The 13,313-nt window shown below is 48.6% G+C and overlaps 2 protein-coding genes across 4 annotated transcripts in view; both read left to right on the top strand.

Annotated features, from left to right (window-relative positions):
- The window catches only part of GPCPD1 (glycerophosphocholine phosphodiesterase 1), a 40,485-nt gene extending 37,098 nt beyond the window's left edge, over nt 1-3,387 (top strand). For 2 of the 3 annotated variants that reach the window (XM_066177677.1, XM_066177678.1), the window contains exon 20: nt 1,726-3,387. In XM_066177677.1, the coding sequence (XP_066033774.1) occupies nt 1,726-1,918 (193 nt within the window). In that variant the 3' untranslated portion in view covers nt 1,919-3,387. The remainder of the gene's footprint in view (nt 1-1,725) is intronic. The other variant, XM_066177680.1, reaches the window with a different exon arrangement.
- Nucleotides 3,388-7,606: 4,219 nt separating this feature from the next.
- MAL (mal, T cell differentiation protein) lies at nt 7,607-13,062 on the top strand. Its single transcript, XM_066177676.1, has 4 exons — nt 7,607-7,909; nt 11,227-11,394; nt 11,900-12,031; nt 12,259-13,062. The coding sequence occupies exons 1-4, from the start codon at nt 7,823-7,825 to the stop codon at nt 12,331-12,333; spliced, it is 462 nt and encodes a 153-aa protein (XP_066033773.1). The 5' UTR covers nt 7,607-7,822; the 3' UTR covers nt 12,334-13,062.
- Nucleotides 13,063-13,313: the final 251 nt, after the last annotated feature.

Below are 13,313 nucleotides of genomic sequence, written 5' to 3'. Positions count from 1 at the left end.
TGCAAAACACCTTTCAGGAGCCAAACACATCAGTTTTACACCCACTGCAGAGCCCTGCAATGCCCTGCAAGTCTTTTGTAGAAGCTGCTTAACTTTCAAAAGTCACGTTTAAAGGACTTTTCAGTCTTCTGCAGGGCTTGCTTATTAATGGAGAAACTTCGGTGCGTAGTTGCTTCCAAATAATTGTCCCGTTGTAGAATGGAGGCTAGGGAGATGAGAGTTTATTCCTTATCTTTGCAGTGATGTTGGAAATAATTAGAGAAGTACTGGAGCTCTGGTAGTGGTGTACTTTTGTGGATCCAAACAAAAAGTAGGGTCGGCAAACTTTGAAGTTTTGCTTTGAGATGTCTTTTCTGCCTTTGGTTTAAAAGAAACTGTATACACACATTGGAGTGGACTGGCTCTAGTGGGCAGCTTGAAAGGAGCTTGGAGGATTGAATTCATCCAGAATCTCAGTTGAAAAGAGTTTAGAATGGAGCAGGAATTAAAGAATTTATACTTGTAGTGAAGAACTAGTTATAAAATGGTTGCCAGAAGCTGCTTAGAAAGAGCATCTGTCCTCACTTCATGGAGTGTCCTGACAGAAATTGTCCTTGACCTGACTGTGATCCATATCCATATTTCTGTGGAAGTGTTTCCTCACTCGAGTCCCAGTATTGTCCCCATCTTTGAGCTGCACGTTGGTTTTGGTGTCACCAGCAGTTCACGAGTTGCCTTGTCAGGTTAAAAGGGCACCTTGCCCTCTCTCACATCAGCACTGCGTTGCTTTCTTAGTGGCATTGCTTCCTTCTGGGCATAACTTGAAAACGTGTGAGAGACAAAGGATGATGAGATAAAACCAAGCTATTTTCTTGGAGGAATCATAAATGTGAACATTCTTAAAAAGACCAAGGCAGAGGCCACGGTCATTTCTTGCAGAAGTTTTCATTTGAAGGAGATGAACCTGGAGACCTGCAATACCTGGAACTGTGTGTGCAACAGCTGAAAGTGAGAGCAGCCAGGTGGCAGGATTAAAACTGTGGATATAAACGGGCTGATATTACAAATCAATGTTGGGAAATCAAGGCATCTCCTGTCACTCAGAATGTGGTTTGGGTTTGGACAATCTGGTGTGATGCTGGCACCTCAAATCCTGCAGCTTTGTTCACACGTGTGAAAACAAGAAAGTGAAAAGAGGATAGGCTGTTGAAAGTGGTGTGAGTGGTTAACTTGCATTAGGTGTGGAGAGAGGTCAGATTTTCTGGTTTTCACTCTTCACTTAATATTGTGGTAATTAGGGTAATTTAAAGAAGAAAAAGTTCTGAACTGGAGGGAGGTGAAATACTTCTTTAAACAGTAAGTATGCACTCCATGCACTCCAAGCAGTATATCACAGTCTGTACAGATAACCTCAGGGCTCTGAAATTTCTTATTTCTTTGAAGCCTGGAACTCTGCTCTTGTTTCACTGCTTTGTGCCACCAGTAAAACCACATTTGTCAGGAGATGAAGTGAGTAGATTTTTAGCGTAGCCACTGAAACACTAACTAGTCTGTGTAAAGGGGATACCATTTTGTCTTGTGAGATGAGCAGCAAAACTCAAGGTACTAACCCCAAACAAACTGCCTTTGGGACCTAATTCTGCTCCGTTAAGGAAAAAATCCCAGGGGTGCTTCATCTGGTGTCCATTTCTGTGAACTGCTAGTTTAGACTGATCAGTGTATTTTTTTCTTTTCTCTTTCATTCAGGATATACGACTCCAACCCTGAACAACCAAATATATTCCAGGTGGAGCAGCTGGAACGCCTCAAGAACGAGCTGCCAGAGTTGAAAAGCTGTGTGTGTCCCTCAGTTAGCCACTTCAAATGCCACCAGAGTTACCTGGATGAGAAAGCTGTAGATAACTTGAAGACTGTTGAGTTGCAAAAGGACAAATGTTAGGCACAATGCTGTTTTGTATCTGTAGGATTTTCACCATTGGAATAGTTCTGTCTATGCTTTCAGGTTGGTTTTATTTTGATTTTAAGTCTTCAAATAGCAATAACTGTGTTCCTCCTTCCGAACAGTTCTTAGCAAAATTTCAAACAACGTTAAAATATTCAGCCAGTTATAGTTGTTGTTCCAACTTACACAGTTTTAACTTTTTTTCCTCAAATAATCTCAAATCTTGGAAAAGAAAATTGTCGCTAGGGCTTTTTAAAGAAAAAACAGAAATTATTTAAACAGCCTCAGTAGTGAAAGCTCAGAAACTAAACTGTAGAGAAATTACAATAATCTGATACTGAATATGCTGAAAATTTGTTTTGATTATTTTACTTACAGGCTGACAAGCTGTAGCATTTATCTGACAGCAGGAAATTAAGAGAGTAATTTCAAGATACATATAAATAGACCTGGCCTCTAAAAAGATCTGAACGAATTGGTACCTCATGTATATGTATTTGCACTGGTAGATCCTCCTGTACAAAGCTTCGTGCCATTTTAAAATATTTATTTTTTTTTTTTTAAATTTTTTTTAAGCAAACTGCAGCTCATTTTCCCCCCACTCCCTTGGACATTCTGGCTGCTGCCTTTGTTTCCTCAGCTCTCAGTTCAGTGGTACAGTGCACAGCAATCAGGGGGGAACCATGAGCACAGGTTTTTCTTTAAGCCCACACAGGCCTGCTCAACTTTTTAAAAGTGTTGCTACTAATCTTAACAGAATTACAGTAACATCTTCAGTGGTGGAGAATCTTCTTACACGGTAACCTTAATGAACAGAGTATAGTCTACCCTGCACAAACTCTACAAAAATGCATGCTTTATCTATTAAGCATGAAATCTAGGTGTTTGCCGAGGTCCTTGCATCTTTATGGTGCTAGTTATGTGTGAAGGGTGCAAGGACCAGCTCAACAACTTAATCTCCTTTGCCTGAGATAACCACGCGCCTGTCATCCACAAACGTTGGGAGAAGAGGCTACACCACACGTGGTTTGTCTTACTTACATAATGCAAGCTACTGGCTTTTGTATTCTGCAAGATTTTCGGCTTTTACCATGGAGCAAGAATCACAAATGTACTGGATTCAGATAATCAGTATTCTGTTGGCTGGTATCTATCCTCTGTAATTTATTACAAAGTCATAGTTTAGAGCTCTTAATAGATAAGTATGCATGTCCCTTCTCTCCTCCTCTTCTCCTCCTGTTGCAGGTCACGCCAACACAACGGCTGTAACTTTCTACTGAAGTGTTAATGTATAATAAGAATGGGAAATATTTATTTTTTTTTTCTCTTGTAAATTGACAATGAAAACAATAGTATGTACTATATTCTTTATATTCAGTCATTGCTACATATAGAACCGACTGTACAAAGAGTAAAAGCCATTGCAAAGAAGTGCTTGAGCCTGCACTGCTGAGCAGTTTGAAACAGCTTGTTTTGACTTGTGCATTTTAGTATTTAAGGTTTGTTTGTCCTGCACAAACAGCACAATAGTGATTAGGTATCTGGAAGCCTTCTTTTATTAAAAAAAAAAAAAAAACAGACAAAAATGCAAAACAACCCTAAACAGAAATGCAAGTGTGTGAGCTGTGTTTTTGAGAAGGGGAGGGGGCACTGAACCAGAATCTTGGCATCAGCGACCTGTGGCTGTTACTTTATGCATTCCTCACCTAAGTGATTAATCCTTAAACTTCTTTTTCTTAATTTTTTTTCCTCATTTGTGTACCCTGTGGGATCCTCGTGCCAAGTCTTGAGGGCTTTGCCAACTGCAGAGTTTGTGTTCTCACAGAGATGTTCTGTGCAAAGGGGGTTTCAGAGCTGTGCTGTGGGAAGCACCCTCTCAGAATAATCTCAGTGAGATGCTCAGGAGGGCTTAGGCACCTTTAAAAATCTAATTTCCCATCCTTCAGTGCTCAGGGAATAGCACTTGCCTGTTCTGGTTGAGGGGAGTGGGGATGGAAATCAACCTGCCCACTGTGATGATTTTACAGGACAGGTTGGAGCAGTGTGGGTGTCAGTGTTTTCTTGCCGACTCCCTTTTTACTAAGTAAATTGTGTCAGCAACTTCCTCCAAACCTGAGGGGCTTCAGCAGCTCTCCTGCTGTGCCAGGTCTTGGAGCTGAGCTCACAGCTCGGCCCAGCTGAGCAGCTGTTGTGCCACTGGCGTTGCAGATGGGATGGGGGGAAGCAAAGAGCAGGAATTTGGGGTCTGGCAGGGGAAACTGCCCCCTCCTGCTTTGGAGTGTTTGTTGTTGGGCCAGGGCAGAGGTGGCTTTGCTCCAGCCAAGGGCCCCCTACGGAATTTTAATCCAGAGCTGTGTGAGCTGTAGTAGGGGAGACAGAATTCCTCTCTTGATTTTGGAACATTTCCTTTTGGCCCACTCAAAGACTGGGCTCTACATCTACAGTATTTATTGGTGGCTGAATGACCCTCCCACTGTGTGCCATAACTACCGTGGACAGTGAGTGTGGACTGCTCCAACAGCACACCAGCTCTGCTGCCCTGGAAGACATCTGGGATAGACAGAACTAAATCATGTCCTAATTAACTCTGCAGACTCCTTGGAGGGACAGGCATTGACTGTGGAAATGTTGCCTGTCCTTCTGTATCTTTATATATCCGTGTGTGGATGGAGCTGGGCATGACAGAGCTGCTGTGTTAAAATATGCAGTGGCACTTTCCACCTGGGAAGTTGGGATGATGCTGCCTCCAGAATTTCTCCAAATAACTGGGCCTTGGTGTATTTTCAATCACATAGATCTTGTACCTTAACTGTGAACATGCAGCAAAAATCCTGGCTGAGGAAACTCTTGCTGGCTCCACGTTTGTCTTACACCCCACAGCTTGGAGTTGGGCACTTTCCTTCTCAGCTGCATCCACCGTATCAACGGGATCATCCCAGAGCCCAGCTTTAAACAGCCAGCAGCTGCTTCCATACAGTTCTTAGAAAGAAAAAACCAAAAAAAACCAGTCCTGGCCTTCTCCTTCCTCTTCCAGCCTGTAAACTGCAGCTCTTGGCTCTTTCTTTTCACTGTGTGTGCCCTCAGGTTCTCTCACAGAATCTATGTCCAAAATTTAAAACCTCCAGCAGCTATTCCCTCAGAGAAGGTCCTGGAGGAAAGAGCAAGTGCTGGACTACACCTTCCTTTTGTAACTGCACCGAGGTGATTCACTTTCCCTTCCTCAGGGTCCAAACCTGAAGCCCTCTTCCAACTGCTCCCACTAAAGGTGCCAGGACATAAAAGATGTTGGTTTTTACCTTCTCACTGTCAGCATTCAGAACTCCACCCTATATCCCAGTGTACTTGCTAGAGAATTAAATGTGCTGTCACGCTGCCCCAAAGGGCAGATTGGAAGTCACAAGTGTCTGGACCCTAGTGGCAGAACGTGCCAGGGCAAAAAGAAATACATTTATTTTTTGGAAGGCAAGCAGCTCTCCCCACACAGTGTTTGTGGTGCAGATAAGAGGCTCCCCAGGGGAGGTAAAGGCCAGCACTTGTTGTCTTTCATGCTCCTGTGTGGGAGCAATCCGCTCCTTCCAGGAGCCCCGCACCGAAATTCGAATGCTGCCTCCGGTGTTGGACACATCCACCAGGGACTGCTCTAACACAGAAATTCTCTGCAAAGAGCTGTTGCTGCTCTGTGCCTCCCCGGGGCAGCATCTTCACCGCCACCCGTGGGGTGAGGTGCTTTCCTTAGCAAACGCAGCCATCCTCATCCTCTTTCTGCGTTTTGGATTTTGTGTTTGGATACCAGCTCCAAAACTCTGTGTCCAGGGATGTCTTTCAGAGAAACCTTTTCCAGATTAGTAAAACCTGTCGTGTCATCCCTTTTCTTTCAGCACCTGGCGAGGACAAGGAAGAATAAATGACTGCTTTGTTGAAATTGACAGTGAGAGGGATTGGATGAACATGTAAAAAGAGAGAAATGCAAAATGGTCAGTGGCAATCTGATCAGAATTATTTGCTACACAATGAAGCTGCTAATACAGTGCTCTGTATATTGCACCAATGATACAGCGAGCTTAAGAACTATCAAATAGAGATTGATGTTGCTCACCCGTGGCACTGACCATGGGCAAGTCTCTCACTCAGCCTCCAGAGGTGTCCCTGAGGGGTTTTCCCCCCCAAGGGAAGGATCTTCATGCATCTGAAGGAGATAATGCTGGGAAAACTGGGAGCGACCTTTAGTGGTATGAAGAGGTTGATTGTCCTGCAGCTTCTAGATTCTGTGTCGTCCTCAGCAGAACGTGTTTGAGGCAGGTGTTACCAGCTCTTTGGTTTCTGCTCAAAACTTTGGGTTCTCACTTCCCTAGCAGGCTCTTCCACATCCCTGTTGATGTTCATTAACTAATGAAATTACTATTTCAGTCAGGAGGAACACCCTCATGAGGGGCCTCATTTAAGGGTTTGCCCAAGCTGGTCTCAGCATTCACCACGGAACCCCGTGTTCTGCTAAACCCCCTGCTTTTTAATCCATCATCAAAGATTTGTAAATAAGACAAAGAAGGGGTTCTTTAAAGCTCTCCCAGCCCTTCCAAACGGAGCAGCACCAGTGCCCCTGCCCCTCACAATGCAGTTTCTTGCTCCTCACACCAGTTGTGTGACCCCAGGAGCAGGAGAGCTTCATCTCTGTCCTTCCAGAGACGGTGAGAGCCCTCTGGAGCTGTGTCTGTGTCTGCAGCTCTCGCTCTTCCCTGACTGGTTCCTAGGTCTGCCTCACAGCCAAGTTCTTTATGTGTAGCTGTGTCACTTCAGGGCAAATGGAATCTCACTGGAGAAGTGGAAAATCAGGTGGATGCAGCAAAAGCTCTCCCACCTTTGAAGAAGTCGTGAAGGTCAGCAGGGACTCTGCATTGAAGGGAGAAAAGGCCCCCAGAAAAAAAAGATGGTGTTCTCTACTGCCATGCTTTTGCTTCAATAGACTGGAAATAATAAGAGCTCAAGGTCCACCCCATCCCTTCACTGCCCCAGCAGCTGTGTGGTTCTGTGCTTGCTCTGCCATGCAACCCTGCCCCTCGCTTCATCTGCTCATTAAAAGCGTTTGCCCGATTTCCCTGCTGTTTGCAGCCTCCTCCACTCCTCTGCCTCACTGCTTTCTCCAAGGGACGCTTCTTGCAGTCTGCCTTTCTCAAAGAAGCTCCTTTCTTTGCACTCTTTGGCCTCAGCTTCTGGAGTTCTGTGGGTTTTGCCCTGTGCCCAAGTGTGTTAACAAGGAGTAAATGAAGATTTGAAGAATCTATAGGAAGAAGAAAGGGAATGACTTGCTCCCATGGACTACAGACAAAAAGGAAAAAAAAATTGAAACTGCTTGGGAAGTCTCACCGTTTTAGGTCGTTTGTGTTCCCTTGGCATTTCCAATCCCCTGCTGAGGTGCTGGAGGTGGTTTGGTCGATTTGACACCTCGTCTGGGTGTCGGTGGGCACTGTTTGCCCCGTGTCACATCCCGGTGTCCTCTGCTGTGACCACCTCGGGTGTGCTGGCTCAGCGTGCAACGAAAGGGGGACGTGAGGCTGTCCGTGTGGATGGGCACGGGTGTCGCCTGCTGCCCTCAGCTGTCACCTCGGTGTCGCTGGGGACAGCCGGGCCCTGCTGCCGCCGCCCCGGGGCTGCCCCGGCATCTCCCCAACACCTCCCATGTGACTGCGGGTCACAGGGCTTGGCCACACCTGTGCCACTCACAGCTGTCCTCACCTGGCAGCAGGAAGCTGGGAGGCAAGAAAGCAGAACGGGAAGGGGAGAAAAGGAGGAGGAAACGAGAGCAGAAAGGGGAGGAAAGGAGGAAGAGACGGAGAGGAGAGGAGGCTGCGTTCAGCCCTGAGGAGCAGACAGAGCGGCCCAAAATCGCCGTGCCAGAGGCTTCCAATGTCCTCCTCAACTTCCAGCAGCGCTTTGCCCAGCGGCCTGGCCGTCCTGACCACCTTCCCAGATGTGCTCTTCATCCCTGAAATCGTGAGTGCTCGCCTTTCCCTGGGGGAGGGCCGGGTTGCGCTGCAGGTGTCTGAGGGGTGACACCTGTCCCCAAACGAGGGGCTGGGGGCAGCTCATCCTCGGAGAAAACCACGCGCTGCGGAGCTCTGAGGCTCTCCTGTAGTCTGCAGCGGGGTTTTTCGGCGTGCTTTCGGGAAACGCTGTGATTTCCTGCTGAAAACCCCGGCTGGGTTGCCGGTGGGTTTGGAGCAGGTGGCCAGATGAATGAGCAGGGAGGTGATTTTGGCGGCCAGCACAGGCGGAGGGCGAGCTGCTGCCCTGGAGAGGGGATCAGGGCCAGCTGAGGGTATTGTTTGCAGCCAGCCGGGGCCGGGCTGCTCCATCGCCGCGTTCCCCAGCCGCAGGTGCGGGGCTGCCGCTGCTCCGGGGCGTGTGCGTGAGCAAAGGGTGAGCAAACACCTCGTAACTCCATTCCGCAGCGTAACTGCATCGAGCACGGCCAGATCGGGATCTTCATGGGACTGGCACATATGGTTAGAAGCCTTTGCCCTGAGCATAGGTTATAGGATACAAAATCTCCTCTTGAACCTTTCCCCGGTGGCCTCTGCCCCACTCGCCAAACGTGCTCTCCTCGCAAGAGCTTTGGGAGGCTTTTTTCCCCAAATTCTGAGCGCTTTGGTCCGGCACTGAAAGCTCTGCCTGAGTGTGGTAGGGTGGCATTCAGATTAATTCGTGCTAAAAACTTCAGCTTTGTCATCTGCCACCAAATCCTTTCCTGTCAGCCGGCTTTAGTCCACACCCCTGGGATTTACCTGCCTTCCTTCTCCCGGAGAGAAAAATGTAGCAAAGAGGATGCAGAGGAAGGCTTGGCTTCAGCAGAGCTGCTCTCTGCCTGAGGGAGAGGCCCAGCCATGTGGAGGAGGATCGTTGGGTATTAACATCCCTCAAGAACAGGACAGGACTGCTGGGAGACGTTCCTCGAGCTTTTGTTGCAACATCAGCCCCGGTGCAGGGTGACACAACGGAAAGATGGCAGCAGCTCACGTCTTGCCAACAGCAGCCCCAATTCTCTGCGTTACAAGGCTGCCTGTAGCAAATTGTTAAGAGCTCACAGGCATCTGCATAAACCAATCCTTAAAACTACACCTATACCTTATATCTAACAATAGGTGCTCGTTTCATTTTATTTTTTTTTGCTATTCAGGAACTTTTTATACCCTTCTATAAATACAGCACAGAGCCTCGTTATTAAACTTCTCTATTATTCTTGCTTAACGCATTTTTCTACTTGCTAAGGCCTAACTCTGCTGAAGACAAAACCACACTCTCATTGTTCCATATCCTCATTCTGGAATCTTTTGAACTTTAGGCCCGCATCTGCAGTGCTGTGAGAGTTTTCTGCCTTTTCTATTTCCCACAGAGGATGTTGAGTGCCTGTGGAGGTTCTGGCTGCCCAAACATCCTCTGAGTTGCCACGGAGCTGTGTCAGTCCCGGTGCTGAGCCTGCTGGTGGCCTCAGCCAGCTTATTCCCCTGGAAGTGTTGGTTTGTAATCCCTGTCTCCAGGGGGTTTGGCAGGGCTGAAATGAGCACCCCGTCCTTAGGTTTGGGTAAGATCTGGAAATGTGCATCCTGAAGGAATGCTTCCAGGAGCCACCCAGGAAGGAGGAATGCTGCATGACTGGATTTCTCCATCTCCAGGGAGGCTCTGGGCTGCGCAGCTGTGTGACCTCTGCTGTGTACAAAGGAGGTGGCTGCCCTGAATCACAGCATTCACAGGGATAAAAGGAGTTTCTCACTCCTCAGTGGAATCTCAGGTTGCCTACCAAGATGGCAACAAAAACAAAACAAAATAAAATTGGCATTTTGAATGCCAAGACAGTTGTGAAATTTTCAGAAGATCCTACCTGCAGCCCAGATGATTGCCACATTTGCATGGGCTGATGAAGAGCTACTATTTTTAATCTGTGAGGCTCAGTTTATTCCTTGTGATCGATTTATTTTGAAGAACTTTCTGCACAAATGGCCACCCAGATCTATGAGGAGCAGCTGAAACAAGCTGAAAGCAGGTATGTTTGCTCTGTAAAAGCTATTTAAAGGACACATTTTTTTCATAGACTGCTGTCAACATCCTGCTGTGAGTTACTGAAAGCCTCTCAATCCTTCCTTGCTTTTTATGAGTCTTCACCGTAAAAGCAAAGTCAATAATCAAACCCCATCAAACAGACTTTTCTGGGTGAGTAACCACAGGCTGCAGGAGGGGGAGATGGTGAGTGGTAGGAAGTGAGCTGTGCTGCTCCTTTCCCCAACCTCACAGCTCTGCCATAATCTGTGCTTGACTTTAATGGAGCAGCCATAGGGTTTTTTAGGACTGGATCAGTGCTCAGGTGTCGGCCTGTGGTTGTCACAAGAGGGACCTGAACAGCAGCACTTGGGAAAACCCATTTTCACTGGGGAGCTCAACCACATAATTGATGGAATGTGTCAATTTGCATGATGGCACCAACGAACTTGCCTGCAACTGTGGGGGCGACACAGAGGATGTAACATTTCCTGAGTTATCACAAACCAGAAACTTCCCTTACACTTGCAAAACGCCTGGAAGGAAATGGAAATAATGGAAATGGAAAGAGTGTGAGCTGGCACTGGGATATGTTTGCCATCCAAGGATCAGGAGGACCTTGGAGCCAGCAAGGCTCTCCTACCTTTGGACATTTGCCTGAACCCCGAAACTGCCTGGTGGTGAGAGAGAGAGATGCCCACTACAGCACAGTGTGTGCTCAGCTGTGGAGCTCCTTATCACTGCACGTTGCACAGGTCCAAGAAACAACTGGGCCGATTCATGGCACAGAAAAGCTGCTGAGAACACTTCAGTGCAAAGGCACCCCTTGCACTCCAGACATCCCGCAGCACTGAGCATCGTGCTCCCATCCTCTTGTGCAGGAGCCCCAAGGCTGGCTGAGGAGGTTTCACCTGCTCCCCACACCAGCAGCTCTGCTGTAGCCGGTGAAGGACGACCCAAAGAGCTGGAGCAGCAGTGCAAATTCCCTTTCCCAGGCAGGAGCTGGGAGCCTCAGGCTCGTTTCCCCTACCCAGAGAGTCCAGCCAGCCCTCAGCAGGGCCTGCACCGGCCTCCCGAGCACAGGGGTGTAGGCAGGGTGTGAGGGGCACCAGGAGGCAACACTGAGGAGTTTTTTGGGGGGTCAGGATCAGTGGCAGATGCTCCCAGCTAAATGCCCAGCTCCAAGTGGAGGCTGAGAAGAACTCATGGGCTGTTGCCACGCGTGGCCAAGCCATTTCATCCCACGCTCACCCTGTCCCCCCCTCTTTGACTTGCAGATCTTTGGGGGCCTCGTGTGGATCCTGGTGGCGTCCTCCAAGGTCCTGCTCCCCATGCTGCAGGGCTGGGTGATGTTTGTCTCCGTGTTCTGCTTCGTCATGTCCTTCTCCCTGCTGTGCCTCTACTTCTGCGGGGCCCACGGCGGCGGCGGCAGCTGGGTCACCTTGGTACGTGCCTGTGACAGAGCCCAGGGCTGCTGCTGCACCCCAAACTGCAGCCTGGGGTGGTTGTACGGGCGGTGTCACCCCCTGGGAGGTTGGGACAGTCCTGGCTTCTTTTTCCCTCCCGAGGTCGGGATTAATACACAGGAAACGCGTTTGGGCTTGGATGTTTATGATTTCTTACCTATTTACAGGCTCAGAAGCTGTGGACTCTAACTAGCAGGTTAGAGAAATGAGGTGAAATGGCTTACCTCTCTACCCGGTCTTCTCAAGGGCAGTCTCTCCCAGTTATGAAATGCCACCTAAATAATTTGCACTTTAAACCCGACAACCGACTGCTTGACGTCTGCAATGCGGACTCCATCACCCAGTTACAGGAAACCGCCCAAACCCACGCAGAGGCCCCAAATCCTCCATCTTGCCCCCACACACATTGCTACATCCTAACCCCCCCAAATCCCCAGATTCCGGAATTCCAGCAGGAGGTGACCGTGTGACCCTTGCTCCTTAGGATCTCATCTGCCACGACGTAGCGGCGCTGTTCTACCTCAGCGCCGCCGTGCTGGAAGCCTTCGCCACCTACAACTTTGGCCTGGCCGACCCGCTGCTGGGCCAGGAGTACAGGGAGAACATTGCTGCCGTGGTGAGTGCCCGCCAGCGGGGCGGGGGGACAGCAGCACGTGGCTCTGGAGAGGCCTCAAGAGCAAATCCCCGCTCGCACCAACAATTTGGGGAAGGGGAGGGGGAAGAGAAATCCGCGCAGTCTCACCCGTGCACGGGTGTCCCCAGACTTGTGGCGCGTCACTAAGTGTGTGCCCAGTGCTTGGGGTGGCCCCGAAATTCACTGCCTGCTGTGTTTTCCCATCGCAGGTGTTTGCATTCGTGGCCACCCTGCTTTATGTGATCCACAAGGTGTTCTCGATGCTGAGGTGGAAATCATCCTGAGAACAACCCCAGGAACGACGACTGCCGCCTCCAGGCTGGGTTTGGGGTCTGTTTTTTTAAACGTGTAGCCTATAAACAAAGCAGCTTTTTACGTGGGGTCTTGGTGGTGAGGACAAGGAGCCTGCCAGGGAAAGGAATATCCTCACACAATCTGTTTCCCTTCAGTATCTTACGGGCTGGGTACAGCTTGATGCTGGGGCCAAAATAATAATAATAATTAAAAACAAAACAAAACAAAAAAAGCCATCCAGTTTTAAAAAACGTAGTATAGTTGGGTTCAAAGGGCTAAAATATCCCTGGGCTGCGGTTTTGCGTGTCCAGGGTTGTTAGTGGTATCAGGGGGAGAGTGAACAACAAGCACCAAGAGCACAAGTGTCGAAACTGTGTCATTTTAGTTGCTCTGCGCCCATTTAAATGTTTCCCTCCCAAAACTGCGGCACAAATGAGTGTTTCCATGCAGTTTCTGAAAACGCCTTCTCTGACTTGCCCCGAGCAACGGGGACAACATTTACCTCCGCTCGGGAGCAGTGTGGATCGCTGCAGCTCCCGCGGGGTGCTGCTGAATTCTCAGGCACACCAGGAATTGCCTTTGGTCCCCCTGCAAAGCACGAGCTGGAAGGGAAAAAAGCGAGGCTGGAGGAGAATTCTTGGGCTGATCAGAATCCACTCCTGCTTTTGGTGAATGGCTGCTCTCTCACGGTGTCGCTAATAAAGATGGGTTTGCTGTGATATTGAGAACGGTTTTTGCTGATTTTCGAAAAGGGTGTTTGCTGATTTTGTGTGATTTTCGAGAAGGGTGTTTGCTGATTTTGTGTGATTTTTGAGAAGGGTGTTTGCTGGTTTTTGTGATTTTCGAGAAGGGTTTTTGCTGGTTTTTTGTGATTTTCGAGAAGGGTTTTTGCTGGTTTTTGTGATTTTTGAGAATTTGCTGGGTTTTGCTGCTCTCTTCCCCTTTGCTGCACCCAGGCACAGCCCCAGGA

The sequence above is a fragment of the Chamaea fasciata genome, unplaced genomic scaffold (assembly GCF_029207755.1).
Source record: "Chamaea fasciata isolate MVZ Bird 193981 ecotype frontalis unplaced genomic scaffold, bChaFas1.0.hap1 SCAF_3, whole genome shotgun sequence".
NCBI classification, from domain to species: Eukaryota; Metazoa; Chordata; class Aves; order Passeriformes; family Sylviidae; genus Chamaea; species Chamaea fasciata.
This window is presented reverse-complemented; position numbering and strand designations above follow the sequence as displayed.